We start from the raw sequence: 26,715 nt of genomic DNA, 5'->3' as shown, positions 1-26,715 counted from the left end.
GAATGCCTGGCACAAACGGGAGTGCCCTGTCTTTCCAGACTCCTCCATCTAGCTCCTGGAACAAGATGAGGGAGAGAATTTTGGGGTTGGGGGGCTTACCCTATAATCCTAGACATACATGAGCCACTCAGAGAATTGTGGTTAGGAACCCTGGAAACTCTGGAGTCAGCATGATTGGGTTTGAATCCAGTTCTGTCACTAGTAAACTGTTTACAAGTCACTTACTCTATCCTCAGGATTATAGTAACAGTATTGGTGTCACAAGTTGTGAACTTTCAAGGAATTACTATAGTCATTTGCAATTTAACAACAGGGATACATTCTGAGACAGGCATTGTTAGACCATTGTGGGAACATTGTGGAGTGTACTTACACACGCCTACGTGGCATGGCCTACCGCACACTGAGGCTGCATGGTGGAACCTACTGCTCCTGGGCTACAAGCCTGTAGAGCAAGTTATGGTATAAAGCCAGATTAAATCAGGGACAAGAAAAAATGATGCCATCAAGAGACATGGTGAATACAAGATGTTCACCACGAGCTGTATGCAGCTGCTGCCAGCCTAACACAGCATACTGTTTTATAGCAAACTTGTTTTTATAAGTAGAAAGAGTACACCCTAAAATCATGATAAAAACATCATAAATACATGGACTTGCAATAGTCATTTATTATCATTCTTAAATATTATGCACTGTACATAGTCATATGTGCTATACTTTTATATGACCGGCAGGCTTTATTTATACCAGCATCACCACAAACACATGAGTGATGCGTTGCACTATGATATTTTCATGGCCATTGGAATTTTTCAGCTTCCTTACAATGTCATGGGACCACTGTCATATATGCAGTCCATCCTCGACCTCAACATTGTTATGTGGCACGTGACTGTAAACCCTTGGAACAGTGCCTCCTGCATAGTATGACTGTGTCAGAAGACATCATCCTCACTTATTACTCTGCACTTGGAGGGCACAGACGACAGAGTGCAGAGGCAATACCTGCAGTTAAAAAGGCATACGAGCACCAACAGTGAAAGACTTTGATATACTGAAACCACCTCTCGGCCTCACCTTGGGGACACAGTCAGAGTGGTATAGACTGCGATAAACTGGAAAGCCAGTGCCCTCTACAGAAGGAAGCTACTGCCCCACCAGTTGCCATGTGAAAGTGGGTCATGTTGCCACATCTTTTGATTTTCCAAACAAGCGGGAAATGTGGATTTTTATATCGAATGTACTGATTTTTAAGTGTGGCAATCAATTCTGTTTAAAACAAAGTAAAACTCTGTAGGCCAAATTAATCTCTTCTGTGAGCCTCCAAGGCACAGCTTTCCCACAGTCTTCGGGTCCCCGGGCCAGGTCAGGCTTCACAGCCCTTGAAGGGCCAGAGACATTAGCGAAAGCTGGATCTGCCTCCAAGTCCCTCCGATCCCAAGTTGTCCTGCTTCTCACCTGTCTCTCAGGGTGAGGGGTGGGAGGGCTAGGATGTTGGTGAATCAATGGGATTGAGCACCAGAACCCAGCAGTGGAGGCTCTGCGAAAGTTTGCCTGGAGATGGCTCTGGAGACGGATGGGACAGTACACGAAGACAATGCATACCTTCATCCCATGCACTGAGCACCTACGAACTACATGCCAGTCACTCCAGTCACTGTCTAGGTGCTGCTCTAGGAGACAGCAGTGAGTGCAAGAGGCCAAGCCCCTGCCCTGGTGGAGCTGACATTAGTGAGTCCACTGCAGGGCTGGGCAGGGGCAGGTGGTGAACACATGGATATTCTGTCAGGGGTGGTACATGCTGTGAGAGACAGAGTAGGGTAAGGGGGACCAGGAGGGCCAAAGGCCCTGAAGTGAGAGTGACGTGTCCAAGGTGATGGAAGCCAGGGTAGGAGGAGAAATGCCCAGATGACAAGGAGGGTACGGGAGACTGAGCTGGGACGTGAGCAGAGGCTGGCCGAGCAGGGCCTTCTACTCCTGGTGGATCCCAGATGTTGGCCCCAAGGAGCGGTGTCCTCTTTAGCAATGTCTGACACATGTTTGCTCCTCGGGCTCCCTCTCATCTCTGGACAGGTAGCCCTTTCCACAATCTCCTGTAATCCCTTTGTCTAAAACACACACAATTAAACTTCTCAAGGGCAGAAAGCCTGATTATTCTTCAACTATGAGAGCTTCCCATCTCTGTGATCCCCACAGTGCCAGGAATAATAGGATTCAATACACAAATGTGTTAAAATAATGACATGGCCTGAGGCACCTTACCTCATTTCTTACACCTTGGTTTCCTCTCCTGTAAAATGGGAATAATATGCTGTCCTATCCCAATGGATTTTGGTGAGAAGATGAGATGAGGGATATAAAAATCGGGATCCCAGATACCCTGGGCCTTGGGAGGCCACCAGTGTTCCCAGGTTTTAAAGGTTTCTTTTGTTACGAGCTGAGTGCCCCATGAACTACTGGGAAAGGTTCTTGCCCTCCTTGAGTTAAGGGAACTCCCACTGACTTCCCTCTTGTGGCCAGTTTCCTCCTCTGAAAGTAGCAAATGGGCCTCAGTTTCCTCCTCTGAGGGTGGCAAATGGCAGAAGAAGGGCCAGCACACACTTTTCAGTGAGGCTGGGGCAGGGAGCATAGGCTGCCACATTCCTCCTGACCGTGCTTTTCCCCTCAACCCGAACTCCTGTTGCTGGGACTTACTATTTTATTTAAGTCATTTTTAGTCTGTAGGATATTCCCTCTCAAATCTGCCCTGCCAGCCCCTGCTCCCACCCCACAACCCAGGCATGGGTGGTGGTGGTGGGGGGGGGGCATCCCTGGGTCTGAGTCCCAACAAAGGCAGGCCCTAGGGGACCAGCAGCCACCAATCTGCTTCCCGGGAGCGGCTGGCAGAGCCCCTGCAAGATGCAGAGTGGCCAGAAATCCAGAGACCCTCACTGGCATTGGGTTTCCTGGAGAATCTGCTCCCACTGGAGGCAGAAAGCAGGTCATCGTCTCAGCCACCTCCCCACTTTCCGTCCTCTATTTTTCCCAGGCTGTGGGAGGCAAAGGGTTAAATCCCATAGAGCTGATGCTCTGACTCCAGGCTAGAGGGACCCGGGAAGCTGGGGTCACTTCCTGCTCCGTCCCAGTCACCCTGAACTGGTCCCCGGGTCCTCAGCCTGGGATCACCCCTTGAGAAGGAACCCAGAGTCCTCGGCATCAAGCCCGCCACCCCCCCTCAGGCAGGGCATTCAAGGGGTTAAGTCCCCTGGGGCTGGATTCTGCCTTCCACCTTTCCCAGACCCCAGAGTCGTGAGTTGGGGACGTCTGGGCTCCCGAGGGGTGGCTTGAAGGGCCCAGACGGCCTCCCGGGAACAATGGGTCAGGGAGGCGGGTTGCTCCGGGCCTGAGACCCCTGCCCGGCCCCTGGTAGCAGGGGTAGGGCTGGGGCCGGGCAGGGGGGCAGAGGCCGAGGATTCTGGGAAGAGCGCGAGGGTCTGGCTGTGGGGGAGGGGAGGCATGAGCATTCTGGGAAGAGGGAATTCGACCGCCAGGCCAGGGCTTGGGGGCTGTGAGCCAGCGGGGAATCCTGGGGGCCCGGAGGCGGAGGATGCCCGGACCCGGGAGTTGGGAGCCGAAAGAGGGTGGCGGGGACCAGCTGGAGCCCGAGTCCAGGGTCTGGGCTGGTGCGGCGGTCGGGGGCCAGGGGCCAGGATGGCTGCGCCCCCTTCGCTGCCTCCAGTTCAGGGTCACCTGGGTCGCTCTCCACATCTCTCTGTGAGGGAGCCTTTCTGCGCCCCCCCGCAGTGGGACTGCTTCGGAGTCCAAGGGCTGCCTGGGGCTGGGGCCTAGGTCGGCTCTGAGCACTTCTTGCCTCTTTGGGTCTTCCCACTTTCGTACTCCCTGGTGGCCTTGTCATTAACCTCTTCCCTCTACTGTGGACCACTGAGTTTGAATTTCTCGAAATAATCAAGGTACATTAAGTTCTCACCTGTCCTCAGCAAACAGCAGGGCAACTTTCCAAGCCTCCTCAGAACAGGCAGCCCCAGCTCGGCAGAGGTGCTTGCTTCCACCTCCCCAAAGACACTTAGTAATGGGGGAGGGGAAATTCTCATGCCTAAGGAGCTACAGAGGTGAAGAAATTAAGTTACTTCCTAAAATTTCTTGTCTCCCCTGCTGTTGTTTAGCAGGCAGGGTTGAGCTAGCTCCTGCTTCACTTGGGTTACCTCCCAGCTGCCTCCTCGTGAATCCTGAACATGTCTGCTTGCACCCCTGCCCCCAAACACACAGTACCCATCCCACACAGCCACCCCAACCCCAGGCTTTCCCCAGGGACTTACTTGAGGGTCTCTACATTGTGCAAAGTTGTCCCAGCACTTTACTCCTGTGGCCCTGTTGTTCCCTCATGCTGAAATCATATCACCCTTTTTGGAATGAGCTGGCTATGTTTTACCAGGAAGCCGCTCTGAACTGTTTCTTTGCTGCCATCCCCTTGCAAACTGATGGTTTTCCAGGAACAAGGGGCATCTCATTCATTGTTCATTCATTCAAGAAAATGTATTGAGCACCTGTTCTGGGTTAGGTTCCATCATCGTCCTAGGCACAGCATATAGCAGCAACGAAGCAGAACAGACAGTACGGAAGATGGGGAACCTGAATGGGGTTGATATGGAAGGCTTCCCTGGGAAGGGCTGTTTGGAGTTTATCAGCACAGATTGTCAGGCCAGTCACTAGATCCAACTCCTGCTTTTACAGCCAAGGACCTTTTGGTCCCAGGAATTTCTGCATCCCATTCTTGAGGCAAGTAGGCTCCCTTGGAGCTTTCCTCCTCACCCATCCCTGCCAACAGCCCACATTTATGAGTTATGGGGTGACTCCCAAGGTCATCTTCCTCTCTTAGAGGCTGGGACAAGCCAGACACAGACGTTGCCTTTCTGGTAGAGGCAATTTCCCAGCCTGTGACTTTGGAGAACTCTCCCTGAGGGTTGATTCCCTAATCTGTAAAGCGGACAATCTGATTCCTGGGCCTCCTAACGGGACTGTGGGGAAGATTAGGTGAGGTAATGAGGACACACCGCAGGCACTGTCAGCTGCAGATGGTCTTCACACACTTCTTTCACCCTCTTTTCCTTTCCATTTCCCCTCAAGGTCATTGTGGCACAGCCCCTAGTGGCTTTAAAATGCCCCTTCCCCCCACCTCTGGCCCAATCTTTCTGTGCTTAAATGTCCCGGTCCTTTCAGAGGGCCCCTCTTGCCTTAGGAAAATCAGAGTGGTTTTCCCCTTTCTTTCTGTCTGTCTTTTAACTCTTTAAGTGTTCTAGGCAGTCTCAGTTCTCTGTGAGGCTCTCAAGGAAAGTTTATTGGTCCCAATTAGCAGCCTCATTAAGAAGGAAAATTAGAGTCTTAATGAGCTTCTTCTGATTAGTAAGATAACAAGTTTCCCAGCCTCTGGGCATCAGAGGAGTGGGGCGAGAGCCATCTTCCCCTGTGGGTGTCAGATACCTCTCCAGCCCCCAGTCTGGGTTCAAAGGGTTATGACTGAAGAGCTTTTAATTACTCTTAAATTCACCTACTTGCTTAGCTGTGATTTTAAGGTCTGGAAGAAGGCCTGCGAGGGTGAGGTAGATAGGGATGATGAGAACTAATACCCAGAAACATGGGTTGGTAGAAAACTAAAGTTTACATAAGGAGGAATGAGAGCTGTGGGGGTGGGAGGCACAGGTAAGGAGTAAAAAAAGTGGGAGATCAGCTCCCATTGTGTGCTCCTCTCTCTTCTCCCCCAGGGTCCGTGGAACACTGGGCGGTCCTGAGCTCTGGGATGGAGCCTGAAGCAGTGCTGTGGGGCCCAGATCCACAGGGTCCTGTACAGAGCCCCAGCGATGCTCATAGAGGTGAGGGGCACAAGAAGGGACTGCAGTTCTGACAAGATAGTGGCGCTAGTTCAGGGAGGGGCCCAGGCTCTAGGGGGAAACCCAGGGCAGGGAAGAGAGACCGACCCCATGTTCTGAAAGGAGATGGGGGCTGGAGACTCCCTTTCTCTCTATAGGTACCGAGAGTGGGAATGAAGAGGAGAGCCCTCAGCGGGAAAGTTCTGGGGAGGAGATCATCTTGGGAGATCCAGCTCAGAGTCCAGAACTCAAGGACCCACCAGAGATGCCCCTGGAGAGACCCTCCCAGGATCCCTCAGTCTCCCAGAACTCCCCAAGTCCACTGGGTCACCCCAACCCCTTGGACCACCAGACTCCTCTTGACTCCCCAGCCCCTGAGGTAGTTCCTGCCCCGTCTGACTGGACCAAGGCCTGTGAGGCCAGTTGGCAGTGGGGGACTCTGACCACATGGAACAGCCCCGCAGTGGTCCCTGCCAATGAGTCCAGCCTGCGGGAGCTGGTGCAAGGCCGCCCCTCTGGGGCTGAAAAGCCCTACATCTGCAACGAGTGTGGCAAGAGCTTCAGCCAATGGTCCAAGCTGCTACGGCACCAGCGAATCCACACAGGCGAGAGGCCCAATACCTGCTCTGAGTGTGGCAAGAGCTTCACGCAAAGCTCACACCTGGTGCAGCACCAGCGCACACACACTGGCGAGAAGCCCTACAAGTGCCCGGACTGCGGCAAATGCTTCAGCTGGAGCTCCAACCTGGTGCAGCACCAGCGCACTCACACGGGAGAAAAACCCTACAAGTGCACTGAGTGCGAGAAGGCCTTCACCCAGAGCACCAACCTCATCAAACACCAGCGCTCACACACGGGCGAGAAGCCGTACAAGTGCGGCGAGTGCCGGCGCGCCTTCTACCGCAGCTCTGACCTCATCCAGCACCAGGCCACGCACACTGGCGAGAAGCCCTATAAGTGCCCGGAGTGTGGCAAGCGCTTCGGCCAGAACCACAACCTCCTCAAGCACCAGAAAATCCACGCCGGCGAGAAACCATACCGCTGCACTGAGTGCGGCAAGAGCTTCATCCAGAGCTCGGAGCTGACCCAACACCAGCGCACGCACACTGGCGAGAAGCCCTACGAGTGCCTAGAGTGCGGCAAAAGCTTCGGCCACAGTTCCACCCTCATCAAGCACCAGCGAACCCACCTGCGCGAGGACCCCTTCAAGTGCCCCGTTTGTGGCAAGACCTTCACGCTAAGCGCCACGCTGCTGCGGCACCAGCGCACACACACGGGCGAGCGGCCCTACAAGTGCCCCGAGTGCGGTAAGAGCTTCAGTGTCAGTTCTAACCTCATCAATCACCAGCGCATCCACCGTGGTGAGCGGCCCTACATCTGTGCCGACTGTGGTAAGAGTTTCATCATGAGCTCCACGCTCATCCGCCACCAGCGCATCCACACAGGCGAGAAGCCCTACAAGTGCTCCGACTGCGGTAAAAGTTTTATCCGCAGCTCCCACCTCATCCAGCACCGTCGAACCCACACGGGTGAGAAGCCCTACAAGTGCCCTGAGTGCGGCAAGAGCTTCAGCCAGAGCTCGAACCTCATCACCCACGTGCGCACCCACATGGATGAGAACCTCTTTGTGTGCTCTGACTGTGGGAAGGCCTTCCTGGAGGCGCACGAGCTGGAGCAGCATCGGGTGATCCACGAAAGAGGGAAGACCCCAGCCCGGAGAGCTCAGGGCGACACTATGCTGGGACTTGGGGATCCAGCCTTGCTAACCCCTCCCCCCGGAGCCAAACCACACAAGTGTCTTGTCTGCGGAAAGGGGTTCAATGACGAGGGCATTTTCATGCAGCATCAGAGGATCCACATTGGAGAAAACCCCTACAAAAATTCAGATGGTCTCATCACACACCCAGCCCCGAAGCCTCCGTTCCGACCTCCCAGGCTCCCTTTTGGAGGGAATTCCTATCCAGGTGCTTCGGAGGGCAGAGCTGACCCTCCAGGACAACCCTTTAAAATGCCTGAAGGGCAGGAGAGCTTCAGCCAAAGGCTGGGCCTGCTCTCACCCAAGTCCTACATTTGTTCCCACTGTGGAGAAAGCTTTCTGGATCGAGCTGTGCTCCTCCAGCACCAGCTCACCCATGGAAATGAAAAGCCCTTTCTCTTTCCTGATTATAGGATTGGTTTAGCAGAAGGGGCAGGGCCTAGTCCCTTCCTAAGTGGAAAGCCCTTTAAATGCCCGGAATGCAAAAAAAGCTTTGGCCTCAGCTCTGAGCTGCTGCTGCACCAGAAAGTCCACGCAGGTGGAAAAACCCAGAAGAGTCTAGAGCTGGGGAAGAGCTCTTCTGTCCTCCTGGAGCACCTCAGGAGCCCCTTGGGGGCCAGACCCTACAGCTGTTCGGATTGTGGGGCCTCCTTCCCGGATCGCCTGGCCCTCATCCACCACCAGGAAACTCACACCCAAGAAAAGTCCCCCAGACCCGAAGACCCCCTTTCAGAGCCAGTCACCCTGTCCACAAGCCAGGAAGGTGAAGGAGAGGCCCCCACCCCCACAGGGAGTAGCATCCATGGGGAAGGGGAAACGCCCAAAACCCTCTTGGAAGAAAAGCCCTATTTGTGCCCCGAGTGTGGAGATGGCTTCACAGAAGTTGCAGCCCTCCTCCTCCATAGGAGCTGCCACCCAGGTGTCACCCTGTGACATGGGCCTGGAGACCAGGGGCCTCTCTCTCCTGAGAGGAACACTGGATCTCAAATATTATGCGAGGAAAGGAAGAAAACCCTATCAGACTGTAGAGATGCAAAGGAGAAAGGACCCTGGGTAAAAGTAGTGCTTTTACATCAGTGATGAGAAACCCTATAAAATTGTTGGTGGGAACCACTTATAATGCAGTAGAGAAAAACTGTTGGGTTAGAAACCCTATAAATATGTAGGAAAAAAAGAAAAGCCCTTTAAGTCTGTAGCAGAAAATCCCTATAAACCATAGTGGATAAAAGCCCTATTAATTGTAGGATGAGGTCCCAATATGTCTCTAGACAACCCTATAAAACTGTACTGAAATCCTTGTGAAACTATAGGGTTGGGGAAGTGCAGGGAATATAGCAATGGCACTGACTTGGGAGCAGTGACTCTCAGAAGGTGTAGAAGAACCTCCCACGAACTTGTTCCACAGTCTTCTTTCCTACTGGCATATGAGAGGGAGACTCATTCCCAGAAGGCTTGGACAATTACACTGAGTAAATTGCTCAGTGGGAAGTAGTATTGGGAATTGGGTGGAACCAAAAAGGGAAACAGGAGAAAAATAAGTGATGAGCCCTCGGATCCACAGAAGAGAGAGAACCTGGTAACTAGGAAAAGAAAGTTCAGCTCATTGCACTGGGGGTTCCTCGGGGCATGGGGTGGATCCTAGATGAATTGTGTATGTTAGAGGGAGAGGCCCACGGAACTCCTTATCAGAAAGAAGCCAAATATGGGGAAGGAATAAAATGATGTTGCACCTTTTTTAAAGGCTGAAATTTAGGGTGCATAAAAACTTTAAGAACACTGGGAAACCACCACAAAAATTTAGTGGGGAGAGCAGGCAGGGGGCGGGGCGGGAGCGGAGATTCTATTAGAGTGCTTTGAGGGAAGGAAACCAAGTGGAGACTGTTCAGATGGAACCTAGCAAACTCCAGACTGCCCACTTCCGGGAGCTTGTTAAACTGCAAGTGCAAGCAGATCCCAGCCAGACCGCCAGGGTCCTCCCCTAGGCCGGCAGGACAACCCTTTCCTCTGGGGACTTCTGAGAGGCCTCCAGGGATGGAGGGTCCCTCCTGCTGCATCTCAGGTCTCACTGTCAGGAGGTGTCTCCTGAAATCTAACTGCCACCAGTCTTGCTGCAGCGGCAGCCTGTTTCCTTGAATTCTGTCCTCAGTGGAGAGGGAGAACCGCTGCTTAATCGACCTCCAAAGAATAAAGCCCTTCAGAGACTCAAGGCCTGTGTGTGGTTAAATCCTCTGGCTGCTCTTCTCCAAGTCAATAAGTGCCACAGGTAGGTTCTCTGTGGCAACAAGGGACAGCAAGTTGACAGAACAGAGAGCTTTGATTAGCCAGCAACCTACTTTTAAACCTCACTCTCTCTGAGCAAGGCTGCTGGCAGGATGAGCCAGCCTATATGTAGTGATGGGTGTCCAAACACCCCACAGGAGGGACCGTGGGTCCTTGAAGAGTATATGGAAGCCTCGCCACCTTCCTCACTCCGGAACCTGGAGCCCTCTGAGGTTGTGACAACCCACCCCAATTGTGGTCTTGGGAAGGTATGGATTCCATCCACTCGGCTCCTCTCCTCCTTAGTCAGAAACCTTCAGAGGGAAATGGAAAGATGAGAACCACACTACCCTGCCAGCCCCATCTCCTGTCCTCACACACCACACACAGTTCCACATTTTCATTAACCCAGCCAAACCCGCTAACACAACTGGGTGTGTGTGGCAGGGGAAAGAGACTGTTGCCATCTAAAATGGTTGCAGAAAACTTTTGAAACATCTGTAACAAGAACCCCATCCCCTAACCCTGGAGATTCCGTCCAGTGCTGGGTCCAAAGGAAATGCCCACTGACTCCATGCTGGCACCAGTAATGCACTGTGGCCCTGGAGTAAGAGAACCAACATGCCAGGTGAGGTGGCCCCTTCTGCAGTCATCCCTGAAGAGGGTGACATGGATTCCTACGGAGCTGTGGAAGACACCTCTAATTTCATTACCTGAAGTTCAAAAGTCCTTCACCTTTCATCTACCCTGCCCCCAAAGGGATAATCCTCAAATTCAAAGGATCAAAATCCAGAACATTGTAGGAGGAAAAAATCCAAGCCTGCTGGGAACAAGGAAAAGGCAGGCATTGTATGATTGTGGGGAGACCCTTTTCAACATCTGCATTACAGCCCCACCTGACCCGAGTGCCAGGTCGGAAAGCACTACTGAGGGGAGAAGGAGCCTGCCTGCAGATCTACTGACAGAAGCATCCACTGAGGGGGTGTCCCTATGAGACTGAGGAAGAGAAGACAGCCCTTCAAGTCAAAGCAGACCCCCCCCCCCCACAACAAGATGGTAGCAGAAAAAACTCCAATTGTAGACAAACCTCTTTTAAAGCTAGAAGCAGTTCCTCTTGGAACAGGTCTGAGAAATTTCTCCAGAAGATTCCTGGGGAGCAGACTTTGAGGCTCGGGGACCAGTCCAGGAAGAGGTGGTCAGTGTGGTTAAGGCCGACTGTGGGCCTGTTGAGGACTTGGGTGTAGCATATGTAGTAGGATGTTCGCATGTTAGAGGAACAGGTTAGGGCCAGGAGTTTAGGCTCCAGTACTTGAATGGATGTTGTGGACACAATGAGTTGCTGTCTGGGGTTTTGTAGCAAGAAAGGGGCAAAGTCAGAGACCTCTGGGCTGTGACCTGCTCTGTCTTGCTCACCCCCCAAACTCCTTTAGCCAGGTCCTTCCCTCCCAGAACAAGCTCCATCTTGGGAGGAACTAAGCAGGCAGCGGGTTGAGGGAGGTGGCAGTGTCCAGAGTCCCTCTGACCAGCTCAGGCGAAGGCCTTGCTCAGCCTGGAAGGCCTCTTGTCCAATTCCACGGAGGCCTAACTCTTCAGAAGTGTTCCGGTTGAGGAGACCAACAGATGGGGTCACAGAATCATTAGTGAAAGCTAAGGGAAGAGTAGAAACTGATCTGAGCTTAAGGTGAAACTTGAAACTGCTATAGATATGAAGGTCAGATGGGAACTTGAAAGAACTGGGCATGAATCCTGAGTGATGGGGAAACTTGAAACCATCACAACCAAGAGGTAGGATTCCATGACAACTCCCCCTGAAGTGAGCAGTCCCCAGGCTCCTTTGCCCCATTAGGGAAGCCCCACTCACCTAATTTGTCCCCCTGGAGCAAAGAGAGGCCCCACTTTTGAGTGTTGTATGTCAATAACAGTGTTGTGTCACTGGTGGTCACATTGATTAGTTCAAGAGAATAAAGGGAATAAGATTTCCCAGGTGTTTTCTGTCTTCTCTTTCAATCCTAAAGCAAGCTGAAAGATCTTGCCTTCTCCCAGAGCCCAGGTCCATATATAATCTCAAAAGCTCGGGCCAGCTCCAGGCCACCCTTGCATTCTTTCCCCAAAGGCCCTAAAATCCATACCCTTGGGAGAAAAAGGGAGAAATGTTCTGAGGTGGTGGCAGAGCCAAGCAGCTCTTGTTGGTGTCTGGCTTTGGCACCAGCACAACCTGCTGACTGCTGAGTGGCTGCCTGGTGACTGCCTGGCTCAGGTCCAGCTGTGCAGCTCGCGGGCGGCCTCTGGCCACAACACCCACACCCTCCCCAGGCTGCCACATGGGAAAGCTTGAAAAATCAAGTTCCAAAAACTGAAGTCTACCTTTTCTGATTCACCTGGATCCCAGGTCCTGGACCTAGCCCAGCCCTTTCTCTGGAGCATGCTTTCTAGACCCTGAAGAGAAGTGGGTAGAGGAGACCTGGCCTGTCATCTCACTCTCAGTATGTTGTCCACAGCCCTCACCATGTGGAGAGGCTGAGTTTCATGGGAAGGCAGCCACTTGTCCAAGATCCATAGCAAGGCAGGGAGGGAAACCAGAATGGCCAGAAGAAGGCTCTATATCCAGTCAAGCCTCTCCCTCATCACTGGGCTCCACACTAGGCCAGGCAGAGCTGTTCTGCTCTGATAATTCCTCAGTGCCTAGCTTACATCTATGCTATCTCCGGGGCCTAAACCTGGCCATGGCCCCCAAGCCTGATTTCAACACTTGTTCTAACCCATCACCTACCTCTGCCCCAGTCTGCCAGGAGCGTCCTGCTCCAGCCAGGAAGCTGTCTCCCCACCTTTCCTGTGCTCCCAGGGCAGGTTCACTGTCTCCTTCCCCTTCCGGAAAGCAAGAGGTGGGGTAGGGTGAAGGAGGGACTTGATTTTCACGGGGAGGAAATGAAGGCTATCCCACATTCTCTGTGTTCCCAGCCCTAGGGACAATTGAGGTACATCAGAACTGGTCCCACCACAGGAGGATTCCTCAGTAAAGTGAGGAGACTACAGGGAAAGATTAGTGATTCCTTCAGACTTAGCAGAAGGACTGTGGACCCGGACACGGTGCCTTCCACAGCATAAGCTCAGGAAATTGGCTGGAGGAAGTGACCTAAGAAACAGGAAATAGTACGTGTAGAGGGTAGGGGTGGGATGGGGGATAGAAGGTGCATAACAGTTGGGTGTGAGTTTAGAATACAGAGGGGTGGGGATTGAAAGAAGGTAGAGAGCCGAGGCCAGAGTGAGGAGCATCTTGTTTAAGAAACTTAGAGATAGGGCACCACTGGGGAATTTTTAAGGATAGTGACATGATCTTACTCCCCAACCCCACCCCAAGGTTTGGACTCAGGAAAGAGAACTGGGCTGGAGGATTTGGGCCTTAGCAATTTAGCTGTAGCCATGGCCATGGATAAATATACGGAAGAATGGCAGAGTAGAAAGTCTAGGAAGAGAACCAGCAGAAAATAGTAAGTATGAGAAAAACCGGGAGTACAGCACCACAGGGCCCAAGGGAAGTTTTGAAGAGTGGTCAATATTAAATGCACTACTGGACCCTGTGGCCAATCAGACTAGCCCTATTTCTGGCTAAAACAGGCACATTTGCCAGGAAGCCAACATCTGCTCAACCCAAGGGGTGAGCCAAGGTCAGTTTTGGCCTGCCTATCCCAAGGAACCCAGGATATCACAGCCACTGAAGTCACTGGGGTTATGAGAGGTCAAAACTGGCTGGAGGGGCCTGACCAGCCTCTAAAGCAGATTCTCCCTGCACTGGGCAAGCTATTGCAAACCAGCATTTATGGAGAGTTTACTGTCTTCTTCTTCTGGCATTAGTGTTTACTCCTGTTACTGAAATTCTGGCATCTTTATCCCGTTCATTTGGGTTTGAACTTGAGAGAGTGGTTTGATGCCTATTTTATTAGGTGTGAGGACTCACAAGGAGTTTTCAGCTCCTCTAGATATGGAGACTGGCCTATGGGAGATTCTTGGGGAGGTGATAATATATAGTAACTTCCATTTATTTAAGAAACCCACATGAGAGTGACTCCTGTGAAAGAGGGTGGCGCTCAGAGTATTGGCTGACCCCAACCCACTCTCCAGCGCCATACTCCTCTGAGCCAAGCAGCCTCGCTATGATGCAATATGCTATGTTTTCCCCACCCTTGCCATGGCTGTCCCCAGGCCACGCACACTTCTTCAGCAGCTCGATGCCATCTGCAGCCGCGGCCCGTGCCTCCACCTTCAAGTTTGGCGCAGGCAGTTACTGTAGCCCTGCGTCTCTAGTCTGACCTGCTCCAGCAGCTGCAGCTCCTGGGCACAAGGTGGGACCCACAGACAGGCAAGGTTCCAAGACCCTGTGAAGGTACGACTGCCAAGCTGCAAGACAGCGTGGAAGTGGGACTGCTGTTGGGCCCATGGCCACTGCTCTGGCTATGGTCCCGATGCCAGCTCTGGCACCAACCCCCATCAGTACCAGCCTTACTGCGAGCCCCAGTACAGCTTCAGTGATGGCTCCTAAGACTCCATGACACACTTAACCCAGAAGTACCCCATCACACTCGAAATGGTTCCCGGGGGGACACAGCTAGAAGCATTTAAGAGTCACCCACTAAAGTGTCCGATAATCTGTTCGTCCGAGGAGTCGGGGCGGGTTAGGAGTTGGAGATGGACGTCCCCAGCCTGCAGATTGGACAGTGACCCAACCCTGCCCAACCAGAAACCGACTCTCCCCTCCAAGGACCTGGTCTCGCCGGGTACCTATAAGAAACTATATTTCCCAGGATGCAGCTCGGGGCTTCCCAGCAGCTCGGCAGCCAATGACTTTCAGGGCTGTAGCGAGCACGCGCAGGAGGGTCCCGTAGGGTCAGACCTTCCCAGTGAGAAAACAGACTGGCTGGTTCCAAATTAGCGATCAAGATGCTTTCTCCTTGAGGTAGCGTTCCTCTCCCAAGTCCAGTCCAGAATCCCTGCGGCCATCCATGTCTTAGCGTCAGCTGGGTGAGTAGACAGGGCAGAGTTGGGACAAGGGTAGCAGCTAAAGTGAGGGACCCGTTTGGGGTAGGATACCTAGCTATGCAGACCACACGCTGAAGGTTGGACATTTATTCATAGCATATAGCCTACACATCTCTAGAGCAGGAATTATGGGCCTGAATGGGCCCTTGGCACCTGTCAACTGCTCCACCTTCCAGACCCTGCCTGCTGTCTTCATAGCCCAGTTTGCTTGGGCAGGCAGGCAGCAGGGCAAGCATTGTGGGTACAGGCTCAGTCAGAAGCTTTTACCTGGAATGATTGGAAGTTGGCCCATTGTCTAGTCTGACCCTTCCCCGCCTCGGGGAAGTTCTGCCTCCACTGCAGTTAAGGCCACCAGGATGAAAACAGGGTCAGGGCTGAGAACCCACTGGAGCCTTGGGAAGCATGAAGTAGGGGTTAGGGCTTGGGAGAGTGTATATATACTGGGAGGGGCCTGATTAGAACAGAAACTGATGATCTTGGTTCAGCATTTCCGAAATAAGGGCACGGTGACTGCGGCAACCATAGAGTTCTCCAGAGGACAAGAATGGTGCCCCCCGCCCCAGTCCCCTAGGACATAAGCACAAGAGCCAGACCAAAGAGCCCAGGGAACTCCACAGAGGTGAAGCCCTGCCCAGGCCCAGAAGGCAGGGAGTGAAGAAGTCTCCAGGTCCCCATCTCTGAGCAGGGAGCTGGAGACCTGGCCCACTCCTGGTCCTCACTTGTGGGTGTAAGCCTCCTCTTTCATGGGAGGTCACAGCTTGGGGAATTTCCCCTTTAGGGCTTCTCTGGAGACAGAGAAGGCTTGGGGTCAGCTACCAGGGAGCTCAGTTAGAGGCTCTGGGCTTCTTAGGTTCTCATTGCAGATCTTTCCTGCAGGCCAGGAGCCTCAGCTCTAACTGTGGAAAGGTGGAACTGAACTTTGCTGATCCCACTCCCACTAACATGCACTTGGGACCCCAAACCAACTAGATTGGGAGGGACTGGGCCCACAGGGTCCAGAACAGAGGGTAGGGCCACTGGATGTGGGGTGGGCAGGGGCTGGGGGCACAGCTCCCAGGGTCCATGGGTATTCCGAAGTCCCGAGTTATGGGTTCAGCTGATGTAGACACGGTGGAAGTCATGGGCACCAAAGGCTGCGTTGCACTTGGGGCACTTCCTTTGGCGGGCCTCATAGCGGCCCCGTACGCACTCAAAGCAGAAAACGTGGAAGCACTTGGTAAGAACTGCATCCTTCTTGCGGGTGTTACAGCAGGGGCAGGTCAACCGCGCCTGGGGCAGGCAAAGGTATCAGCTTGGGAACAATCCTTACAGTGCCCAGACCCCAAGCTAACAGCAGGAGGTGGTCCTGGCTATGCCTTCCTACAGCCAGCTGCATCTAACTCTTCTCATAACCCTGGGAGGCTGGATGCACACTGTCCACATCAGGAAACAGACTCAGAAGCTGGTCTCAAAGTTTCAAAGTAGAGTCTGGATTCTAACCTGGGCAGTGATGGCTAGTGGTCATGTGTTGCCTCCCAAGGCCACTGACCCACAAGGTTCAGCCTGGGCTCCTCTGCCCTTGGCCTTTATCTCTTTCCCCTTTGGCCTTCTGTGAAAAATCCCCAATCCTGGTTTAAGCCAACTGTCTACTTCACCTGCACCTACTAGAGTCAGAGCAACTAGAACTATGCTGTCTCCACCTTCCAGTGGGCTCACCCCTGGTGCTGTCCAGAGACCCTGCAGTAGATCCCAGGAGTTAATCTCCACTCCTATCCTGAAACCTGACACCTGTCAGCAGGTCTCTCCTCCAAATTCAGGCAGGAATCCCCTCAAATCGGCACTCCCCAACAATCCTCTGCTCTGCCTGAAATCCAGTCCCAGCCCAGCCCATCGCCTTCTTCCCCAGCTCTCAGAACCCTATCCATCAGTATTTGACAGGCTCCAAAGTCTGTCTCCTCTTGAGAAATTCTTCCCTTCTCCAACATGGCTGCCTGCAACTGTCTCTGACCCTTTAAGGCCAAACTGTTTCAAAGGTTTACTATTTACTGACCCATCCTCCACCTCTTCAGTTAGTGAGTGTACTGGTTTTCTGACCTCCACCTCCACCCCTGCTCAAGAACCATTCCCACCCAAACTGCATCTCTCATTGCTCACTTCATTTGCCTTCTTGGCAGCTCTGATTCAGCTTACCCTTCCCTCCCTGAAATTCTTCCTACATCAACTCCCTCTACATCACTCTCCTTCCTCCCAATCCACAGGCTTCTCTTCCTCTGCCCAGCATGTAAGGTTTGAGGTTCCTAAGGGAGAATGACCCCCCTGTCCATTCTCTTGCCACAGGCCCTCATTTCCACTTCTGCCTCTGCAGACAACCCCTAAGCCTGTTCTCCAGACCTGCCCTTTTATTGTGAGTGCCTTCCTGGACAGCCTCCTAAGATGTCCTGTAGGCACCTTATTTTCAACATCTTTGAACACTGTCCACCAATCCCTACTCCCACATTCTTCCTAATCCTACTAAATACCACTTGTCACCCACCCTGTTTCTCAGGATCTGACAACGCACAATCCTCCCAGCTTGCCGCTCACCACAAAACCCACCTTCTGGCCTTCAAATACAATGTCCAGCTCTGTCCTCCAACATCCGTCTTTCCACTAAGGGCCTCACCTCTTCCTTCCCTCTTGCCAAAATCCTCTTGTCCCCAATTTCTCACAGCCAACTCTGACTCATTCTTCATGTTCTTTTGGATGACATTTGTTCCAGGAAGACTGTTGACCCCCAGGGCTAGTTTAAGGATGTCCCGAGTTCCCACAGCCCCTCTAGCTTCTGCCATCACATCACTCTTCACTCAGAATTACTTTTCTGCCTCTTCCAACACTGTCAATTTCAAGAAATCTGAGACTAGGTCTAGTTCAAAGCCTTCCCACACCTAGCCAGGCTCTCCTCCTGGCTTGCAGTATGTGTACAATTCTCGGTCAGCTGTTTGATTCTCCACATCAGGTTCTGCACACATTTTGCTACCCTACCTTATTTCTGGGGTCCCAAGACTAATGCTTTCACCAACCCCTACCCCCAGATTCCTAAATTGATGGGGCACAATGTAGCCCCAGAGCCCCACCTTGTACTCCTTGATCTCCTCCTGGAGAATTTCATCAGCATCTGCATAAACCTCCACCTTCCTTTGCTTCTCCAGCTTGCGCCTCAGCCGTGAGATGTCCTCCTGAAGCAGGACAGGGGCTGGGCTAAGTGTAAGGGTCTGCATCCTAAACCACCTGCCCTCAGCCACACCATTAACAGTGGGTCACCCTGCCCCCACCATGTGCAAACCTGAGCCCTCTTGAGGTTGAAGCTCTCTTTCTCTCGAGCAGCCCGGCTCTCTGCCAAGCAAGGCTGGATCTCTCGCAGCCGCGTCTGCACATGCTCCAGCTGCACCTTCAGGTCCTCTGCCAGCTGGGCTGCTTCCACAGCCTGAGGTGGGAGAGACAGGGAGGAGGGGCAACATTCTCCTGAGCCTAGGGAGGCAACATAGTCCACAGGTGCTTGTGTCAAATATTCCAGTGATTCTTGCTCTTGGGATCAAATCCAATATCTTCACTGGAGCTGGTCCTGCTCCCCAACTCCCACCTCCTCCTATTCTCCTTCACTCCTAACACTTTCAGCTCCTTACCTGCATGGTGCCCTCTCCTAACACTGAGCTTTCACAGGGCTTGTCCCTCTGCTACCAACTCTCCCTACACATACTTTCCTTCTGCAATTCCCTAAGCTCAAATGTCACATAATTTTTTTTTTACACAGCACCTTAGTTTCCTTCATCATCTTTACTATGATCTGTAATAACACTATTTTACACGTGGGATTATTGGCTTGCTATCTGTCCCTCAAAACTGGAAGTTCCCACTTCCAATAGGACCCTCTCGTTCCCATGGTCTCCCTAGCACTCAGCACAGGGACTAGTATATAGAGAAAGACATGTACAATATTGCTTAAATAAATGAATGAACAAATTAAGGAGAAAAAAACCCAATGGGGAAAGAAAATGAAACTGAACATCAATCTTAAGCCTTTACCATAAGCTAGACATGTCTTAGTTTTAATACAACTACGTGACAGGAATCACCACCCCCATTCCACAGTAACCAATGAGTGGTCAGAATGTGGGTCCTGGAGCCAAGGAGAGCTCCACTCTTTTGTGAGCAAGTCAGTTGACCTCTTGAGCCTTAGTTTTATCATGGATAACAACAAAAACCCTCTCAGGATTACAGTGAGACTGAAATTTGACAAAGTACAAAAAACTCCTCAGCACATGGTCTGGAACGTAGCATTTAAGATGTGAGCCAGCATCCTACGTTGCCTTCCCCTCAGGCCTGGCCTCACCTTCCTCTTATTGAGCTCCAGGGCCTGGCTGCGCAGCGTCAGCTCCTTCTCCACACCTCCAAGGCTGCCCTGCAGGGCCCGCTCCTTTTCCTCCAGCTTCTGCACAGTCAGCAGCTGGGCATCCACCTGAGGAAAGGGGTGGAGATTCAGTACCGGAATGCCCCTGCCTCTGCAGCTCACCCTACAAGCTCAGGGAGACCATACCTGAGACTTGAGGCCAAGAACCTGCTCGCCCAGCTCATCCTTCTCCTCCCTCAGCAGCTTGTGAATCTGGTTGGCCTTGATCCGCTCTGACATCAGCTTAAAGTTGGCATCGTCCTTTTCCCGCAACTGCTGCAGCAGTCGCCCATTTTGCTCCTGCATGTCCTCAAAAGCCTGACCTGTTACATCCATCTCTGACAGCAGAGCCTCCTCCTCCTGTAGTGAGTGAGGACAAGAAGGAATGTGGCAGATGGACAGGATAACCACGGGTAACCAAAGGAAAACGTGGCTGAGCCAAGAACTACAGAGTAGGACCAGGCCATCTGCTAGATGCACCCAACAGGGGTGAGATAAAGGGAATCCCAACATTCAGAAGCGAGAGGACCACAAGAGGTCGCACCTGCTTGGTGGCACCCAACTTGCGCTGCAGGTGTTCTATCTGTTCCTCTGCCTGCCGAATGCGCCGCAGAGCATCCTCATCTGCAATCTTCTTGCTCTCCCTTCGATCCCTCTCCTCCAATTCCCGGATACGACTCCGTAGCTCATCAACCTAAAGCCACCAGAAAGAGGGAATTCTGTTGTCACAGCTTCCTGCTAGTGCAGGGATCTGCTTTGCTCAGAACTCCCTGGAGTAACCTCTCCGCATGTCCTATAGGCCCTACCTGACCTCACCTCGGCCTTGGCCTTGCGTTCAGCTGCCATGAGTTGCACCTTATCCCGCTGCTCCTTGGGCGCTGATTTGTACATGTCCAGCAGCAGCTTCATTTCCTTCTGGCTTTCCTGGGCCTTCCTGGGAGAGGAACAGGAGGTGGACATGGTAAGTAGGGCTGGAGCCACTTGGCAGTGGTGGGAAAGAGACATGAACAGGGCCTCACTTGAGTTCTGTTCGGAGACCTTTGAGGAGTTCTGACTCCTTCCTCTTGACCTCCTCCACCTTGGCCTTCTCCCGATCAGCTCTTGAGAGTGCTGAGGCTATAGACTGGGATCCCAAGCCAGGCCCTTCCCTCTCCCGAAGCTCCCGTTTGGGCCTGGCCTCAGGTTCTCGGCCACGGGAGGAGGGGCCCTGGGACCCAGGGGTTAAGGCCTGGGCATCTTCCTCAGAGGGGACCAGTTCCTCCTTCTTTGCTGAAGAGGTAGTCACAGTGGCACCAGGCACTGAAGCCATCTCCTTTCTGCCATCGTGGGCAGCAAGAGGGCCTGGCCCACCCTCTTCTTTCCCTGGGGCTGGGGCACTGAGGCCAGAGTCCTCTGAGTGGCCTAGGTTGGGGACTGAGTGTGTAGAGCCACTGGCCTGGGCCCGAAGCTGCAAAGAACAAGAGATAACAGGGCTAAGGCAGGATGGTACTCATTGGGAGCTTGCCAAGGCTTCTCCCAGGGAGGCCCCTCCTTACCTTGCCAATCTCAGCCTGCACTTCCCGCAGCTTTCGCTTGTATCGCTGGGCATCCCCCTTCAGCTGGTGGTTGTGGTTTTGGAGGCTACTGATCAGGTGACGCATCTCTCGGTTGATAGGCCCTAGGGGAGCATCGGGAACTAAGATCAGACCGCCTCCTGGGTTAGGGACCTAACTCCTCAGTGGGGGAATAGGAGGAGCCACAGCCATCACTCCCATTACGAAGTAGAGAAAAACTTAGGCCTTTCCCAGTGTGAGCTCATCAAGGCAAATAATGTAGACCTCAAGGAAATTCACCCAAAAGTAACTTGATACTGCTTTTGTGTTATTTATGCTATTGTATATTTTTTAATATTTCCAAGTTTTCTTCAAAGAAATACATAATGGTAAATTCAGGAAAGTCAGTCTACTTCTTTTAGATTTTTAAACACGTATCACCTCAGTTACACACTTCTCTGACCTCCCCATCCAAAATTGCAACACCCTTTCTCCTAACACTTCCTGTCTTCTCTCCCTGGTTTATTTTCCTTGGCATATTTGTCACTATCTAAAGTACATTTTATTTTTTCTTCTCTATTGCCAGTCTTCCGCCATTGTAACACTGTGCCACACCAGCAGGAATTCTTTGTTTTGTTTCCTAGTATTATCCCAAAGCCTAGAATCAGGCCTGGCTCATAGGTGGTATGCAGTAAATCTTTGCAAAATAATGATTTATCCCAGAGAGACACCAGAAGGGCAGAGAAACACAGATGGGACTGACAGCTCATGTTCTAAGCCTGCTCCATCAGCCACCTCAGCTGGTTATGATCCTCACTGTGCATGCCTTTGAGCCAGGTGGTGTGGTACCTGTTTTCCACAGGGAGATGAGGCTCTATGAAAGGAAAGGTTAAACCTCTGGCATCTGGATAAGCAGTAGCCCCTCACCAGGGCTCACCAATCCCAGATGACGCCCACCTCCACCCTATCCTCACCACATACCTGCCTGCTCGTTGGCCGCCAAATTCTGTTCAAACTCGATGCGCAGCATCTCATACTCCTTGCGTACCTGGGCCAGCGTGTCCTCCAGCTGTATAACCTCTGTGCGCAGCTTCTTCTGCAGCCCCAACTCATCGCTCTGTGGATTGAGGCACTAAGAACCCATACACTCCTCTGCCCCCTGGCAAGCCTCTCCATCTGAGGCTTTACTGGCTTAAGAATTTATGCCCAAGGACCCCAGGCATGCATACAGGGGCTTGACCCAGGAACACCTTGACCCTTAAGGTCTGGCCCTACCCTCAACCCCCACCCATTCCAGGGCTATACCTCCATGTGCTCGATGTGCCTCAGGTGTGAGTTTTTAGTGGCCAGCAGCAATCCCCGGGCCTCGTCCAGCTGGGTCTTTACTTGCAGAGACTCATTGTAAAGCAGTGAGAACTGGGCCTGCAGCATTCGGTACTCCCCTGTCTCCCGTACTACCTCCTCAGGAAGGCTCCGCAGGGCCACCTAAGGGCAGGGATGCCCAAAAGCGATCAACAAGAGGATTCAGGGCTCAGCCACAACTTGCATTCTCAGGCCCTCCCAGCCCCAAACACAGCCCACCTTGAGGCGCTCATTGGTCCGCACAGCCCCCTGAAGTTCAGCCTGTAGTTTCTCCAGCTCTGCCATGCGGCTGTTGGCCAATTCCTGGTTTTCCTCTAACTCTGCATTCAGCATCTCAAACTGTGGAGTGGGAAGGACTGTGGGAATCCGGGCCAAGCCAGCCGGCATGCTTCCTTCACATAAGCCCCATTCAAGCTCCCTATGTGTAGCAATGATGTATTCTGAAGCCTCAGATAGACCTATAAACACTTTTCTAAGAGCTCCCATACAAGTGGGAAAAACTCAATACTGCATGGTCAATGCCAGAAATCAAGGCTGGTAACTGATAGGCGAGTGAGAGAAGTCTTCCTGGAAGCCCTGAAGAGCAAACTGAAGGAAAGGGAAACAGCGCAGAGTGATCCCCACAGCACCAAGAAAATGTGCAATAACCAAGAGATGAGACAGCAAAGGTAGAACAATGAAACAGTGATTAAAATGCACTGTCTCAGCAAGGCTCTTTTTCAGCCACCCAACTAAGAATTCCAATCGCCTCTAACATTTCCATTTCTCTTTCCTATGATCTTTCTTTGTGGTACTTATAACCAACTGATGTGTTATTTTGCTTGCTTCTTGTCAGTTCTCCCAACTAGAACCTAAGCTCCATGACAGCTTTGATTTTTGTCTATTTTGTTTTCCAATACACTTTCTTCCCAACACAGTGCTAGCACTCAGTGCTTAGGAAGCACTTACTGAACATATTTGTGCGTGAACACAACAAAGAGCAGTACAAGTGACAGAGAAGGGCGTCAGAGACTATAATTGGATGTCTGTCCTCAATTTTGTGGGGAATTTCAAGGATAAAGATTATGAGAGGGACTGGGAAGAATGATGCCGGCTTACCTTCTGCATGCTGAGTGTGATCTGGCCCCCCTGAAAGCCTGAGGAGCTCCCAGACACATAGTAGCCAGAGTTCAGCTGTGGAGGTAAGGGAGAGAGGCAGATAAGTGTGGAAGACAAAACCTTGAGCCCTAAGTACCCAGCCCTGGGCCCTGGCTCCATCTAACATAGCACCCTAGTCTCACCTGCTCCAAGGCCTCTGCCAAGTGCTTATTAAGCTTTTGCTCACGCTTGCGCAGCTTCTCAATGTCCCACTGAAGGTCCTCTACTGTTGTCTCCATCTCCAGCACTTTGGTCTCTGCTGATGTCACTTTATCCTGGAGCTCAGAATACTAGGAATAATGAAAAGAGCAGATGCTTAAATGAGACTTGGTTCCCTTGAGACCCTTGGGTGTCCACCTAAACTAAACGTAATCCCACCACCCAAATCCCAACTCCCACCTCCAACGAGATACGGTGGTGCTTCTCCTGTAGCTGGGTCGCCAAGTCCTGAAGTCGCCGGTTCTCACGTCCTAGCTCCCGGGTACGTGCCCGAGCCGCCTCACTGGGGGGCTCAGTGTCCCCTGGGAAGTCAGGGCTCAGGTCAGAGTCAGGTCCAGGGCAAACGGAAAAAGTACTAACTCATTCTGGAGTCTACTATGTGCCCAGTGTGGTGTGATCCACCAGCTATCTTGCTAGTTTCTCACAACAAACCAGGAATCTTTATCCTCTCTGCACAAAGAAGGAAACCAGCTCAGAAAGGAAAGCCGTTTGCCCAGAATGCCAAGGCTTGCGTGACAGAACTACAACTGGGAGAAGGCCTGTTTTTCTACAAAGCCTGAGAACTTGCTATGTCTTGTGGATCAGTAACTCTCACCAGGATTTGTGCAAAGTGCTCCAAAAAAGTCAACCAGCCAAAAGGGGGTGGCTCTACCAGAATCAACAACTCCCCTCACCCATCTTTTTAAAGTTCAACTCCAGAAATCAAAGCTGAAGCCATCTACAACTTAACCCTTTCCCTGAGAACATGACTTCCCTGACTTATTCCTTGGGGAATTGTGGCTACCTCTGGGCTAGAGGCATTGAGGAAGGGATGTCAATTTGCAAAGCTGCAAATTGGTATGGACACCTCTGGGGTGGGGGCACAAAGAACTGACCTCGGCTGTATACTCGCTGACAGAGTTCCTCCACCTGGCGCTGTAGGCGGTCTGAGGCCTCTACAACACGGGACACGGCTGCCTTGGAGAACTCCATACGGCCCTGCAGCTGCAGCTCCACCTCCTCACTACTGCTGGCACCCAGTGCCACCACAAAAGCCAAGGCTGGTTCACTGAGTGGGGGCCGCAGCTGCACTGGCAGGGTCTCTGGGAAGGATGAACAAAGCCTCATGAAGATAACAGCAGCAGTTACCACAACTCTGCACCACATTCCAAACTGAGCCCTTCAATACTATACGGCTCAATGAATCAACGCAAGGAACACCTATAATCCATTGCTATTCCTATCCTGAAAGCAAAACAACTGAGATTCAAGAGCATTTCCTCAAGGTCACAGAGCTGCCAATCACTTCCTTAGGAAAGCTTCTCTGCCTTCTCAAACTAAATTAGAAACACATACGAGTACACACATGAATTCCTGTTCAAGAGCCCCTATGCTTTTAACTTACAGTTTATAATCACTTCTTTCCTAATGGCAGATGAGTATTTCATTTTGCTTATCTATGTTTCCTCTGAGTCTAGATCAATGCCTGGTACATAATCCACACTTGATATTAATACTTTTTTGAACTAAATGAATGTCAAAACATGAAATGAACTATGAATGAAGTCATTCAGATTGCGAAGTCTGTATTTTTGCCCATTGTACTACGGTACCCCAAAATAAAATCAATTTTGTGTGCATGTGTGGGAGGGCAGGCGAGAATTCAGGAGCCTAATACCAAAGTCCCTTCCTTTCCAGAACCTTTCCCAGAACTTAATCTCTGGTCCTACCCCTTAGTTCCGATGTCCCTGGCTCTGTGAGAGGGATCTCATCACGTGTCAGCCCCTCCTGAGTCCCAGTTGCCTCTGTCCCTGAAGACAACTCCCTCTGGTTCTCATGGTGTCGGAGAAGGGCTTCCACAGTTTCATCCAGCTGAAGGGAGAAAGCATCAAAAATGTTATGGATCCCTCAGGTGATTCCCAGCATGATACTCCTTCCTAAAAGAGGAGTCTGAGGATTGGCAGCTGGATAGAGGCCAGGTCTTGGAAAGCAGAGGGGCATCCACCTGGGCCCAGTAGCGATTGACAATGAGGAGTGTGGCGTCATCCGTGGCCTGCCGCTTTTCCAGCTTCTCAATTCGTTCTCGGAGTTCATCTTCACAAGCCTGTCGCTGTTCCAACCGCTCTGCTAGTTTCTTATTCTTGAACTGCAAAACCTTCAGGTCCATCTCCTCCTACCAAGGAAGCAAAGGACCAAGGAGAAAGTCAAACAGAGCCCAAGACACCAATTACAGCGAGAGACAGAGGAAAGCAAATGGAATGGGTGGGAAAGGGGAGTATCACCAACTAACTGCTAATAGGATTTAAAAGAGGCTCAAGACACCCACAGACAGCATCCTGGTTTTAAGGAGGGTCTACTTCTGTCTCTTCCTAACTCTGCAGTCTTTGAGGCACACGCCCTCGAGGAGCCTGTTTTCCTATCTGTAAAGGGAAAGTAGACGACGTGTTCTTCGTTTCTTTCGACAGAGTGCCGATCCTGCTAAACTTAGGGTACTGGTAATAAGGTTCCGGCCGATTTGGGTGGGGGACAGTTGGCAATTTGGGAAGGCTGAGGCAAGAACCCACGAACCGTGGAAGAGATGCCCCCGAGACGAATGGGCTCTATAAGCGTGGTTGTGGTCTTCTCCTCGCGACTCAACTTCTCTGGGGGCCCCGAGCCCCCGTCGCCGGCGACGCGTTTGTTGCCGGGCCCAGACATGGCCGTGGCGGCAAGGGGAGGCGCAGGGTCTCCCCAAGGGACGTCAGGCAGGAGTCGGCGGTACTTTCGTCACCTGCAGAAGACAGAGGGCATAGATGCGGACGCGACCAGTACGCTGCAGCCCCAATCCTCCCCCGCACACATCTACACCTGCTGCATCCCGCCCCCGTCAAACCTGGGCCCCTCACCAGCAGGAGCAGAATCAGCCCAGAGCCGCCATCTTGAACTTCACCGGACGTCACCGGCCTCCCCAGCGCAGAGCGCAGGCGCTAGAGGCAGTGCCGGATATGGTGGAACTGCATTTCCTGTTTCTATTGGTCGTGGTCGGTCTCTTGTTTCCGTCCCCCTTTCGTTTCTTCCTGAGTACCTCCTCTTTCCCTCGGTGATTGGCCAGTAGACAGTGCCCATGGTAACCGACACCACACTCTCCATCCTGAGTCCTAAGGACACCGCCTGCCCCCTATTAGC

At 52.2% G+C, this 26,715-nt stretch overlaps 2 protein-coding genes across 4 annotated transcripts; one reads left to right on the top strand and one right to left on the bottom strand.

Moving 5' to 3' along the window:
- The first annotated feature begins 3,100 nt into the window (after positions 1-3,100).
- Positions 3,101-11,862, top strand: ZNF629 (zinc finger protein 629). 2 transcript variants are annotated; one of them, XM_028507667.2, is made up of 3 exons: positions 3,101-3,291; positions 5,763-5,870; positions 6,026-11,862. In XM_028507667.2, the coding sequence occupies exons 2-3, from the start codon at positions 5,798-5,800 to the stop codon at positions 8,554-8,556; spliced, it is 2,604 nt and encodes an 867-aa protein (XP_028363468.1). In that variant the 5' UTR covers positions 3,101-3,291; positions 5,763-5,797; the 3' UTR covers positions 8,557-11,862. The 2 variants fall into 2 exon arrangements, with proteins under 2 accessions (XP_028363468.1, XP_035877206.1); XM_036021313.1 differs by lacking the exon at positions 3,101-3,291 and adding an exon at positions 3,302-3,953.
- A 3,123-nt stretch (positions 11,863-14,985) lies between these two features.
- On the bottom strand, positions 14,986-26,561 carry RNF40 (ring finger protein 40). Of its 2 annotated transcripts, XM_028507381.2 has the most exons (20): positions 26,436-26,561; positions 26,119-26,320; positions 25,556-25,723; positions 25,281-25,422; positions 24,447-24,653; positions 23,752-23,873; positions 23,496-23,642; positions 23,314-23,388; positions 22,435-22,554; positions 22,159-22,338; positions 21,835-21,970; positions 20,857-20,978; positions 20,341-20,768; positions 20,138-20,255; positions 19,866-20,015; positions 19,469-19,681; positions 19,265-19,390; positions 18,218-18,358; positions 18,009-18,110; positions 14,986-16,185 (listed from the first exon to the last, which is right to left on the bottom strand). In XM_028507381.2, the coding sequence occupies exons 2-20, from the start codon at positions 26,245-26,247 to the stop codon at positions 16,009-16,011; spliced, it is 3,003 nt and encodes a 1,000-aa protein (XP_028363182.1). In that variant the 5' UTR covers positions 26,248-26,320; positions 26,436-26,561; the 3' UTR covers positions 14,986-16,008. The 2 variants fall into 2 exon arrangements, with proteins under 2 accessions (XP_028363182.1, XP_028363199.1); XM_028507398.2 differs by lacking the exon at positions 26,436-26,561 and having other exon boundaries at positions 25,877-26,121.
- Positions 26,562-26,715: the final 154 nt, after the last annotated feature.

Source organism: Phyllostomus discolor, chromosome 3 (assembly GCF_004126475.2).
Source record: "Phyllostomus discolor isolate MPI-MPIP mPhyDis1 chromosome 3, mPhyDis1.pri.v3, whole genome shotgun sequence".
NCBI lineage: Eukaryota > Metazoa > Chordata > Mammalia > Chiroptera > Phyllostomidae > Phyllostomus > Phyllostomus discolor.
Note: the sequence above shows the minus strand (reverse complement) of the source record. Positions and strands in the feature narration are given on the sequence as shown.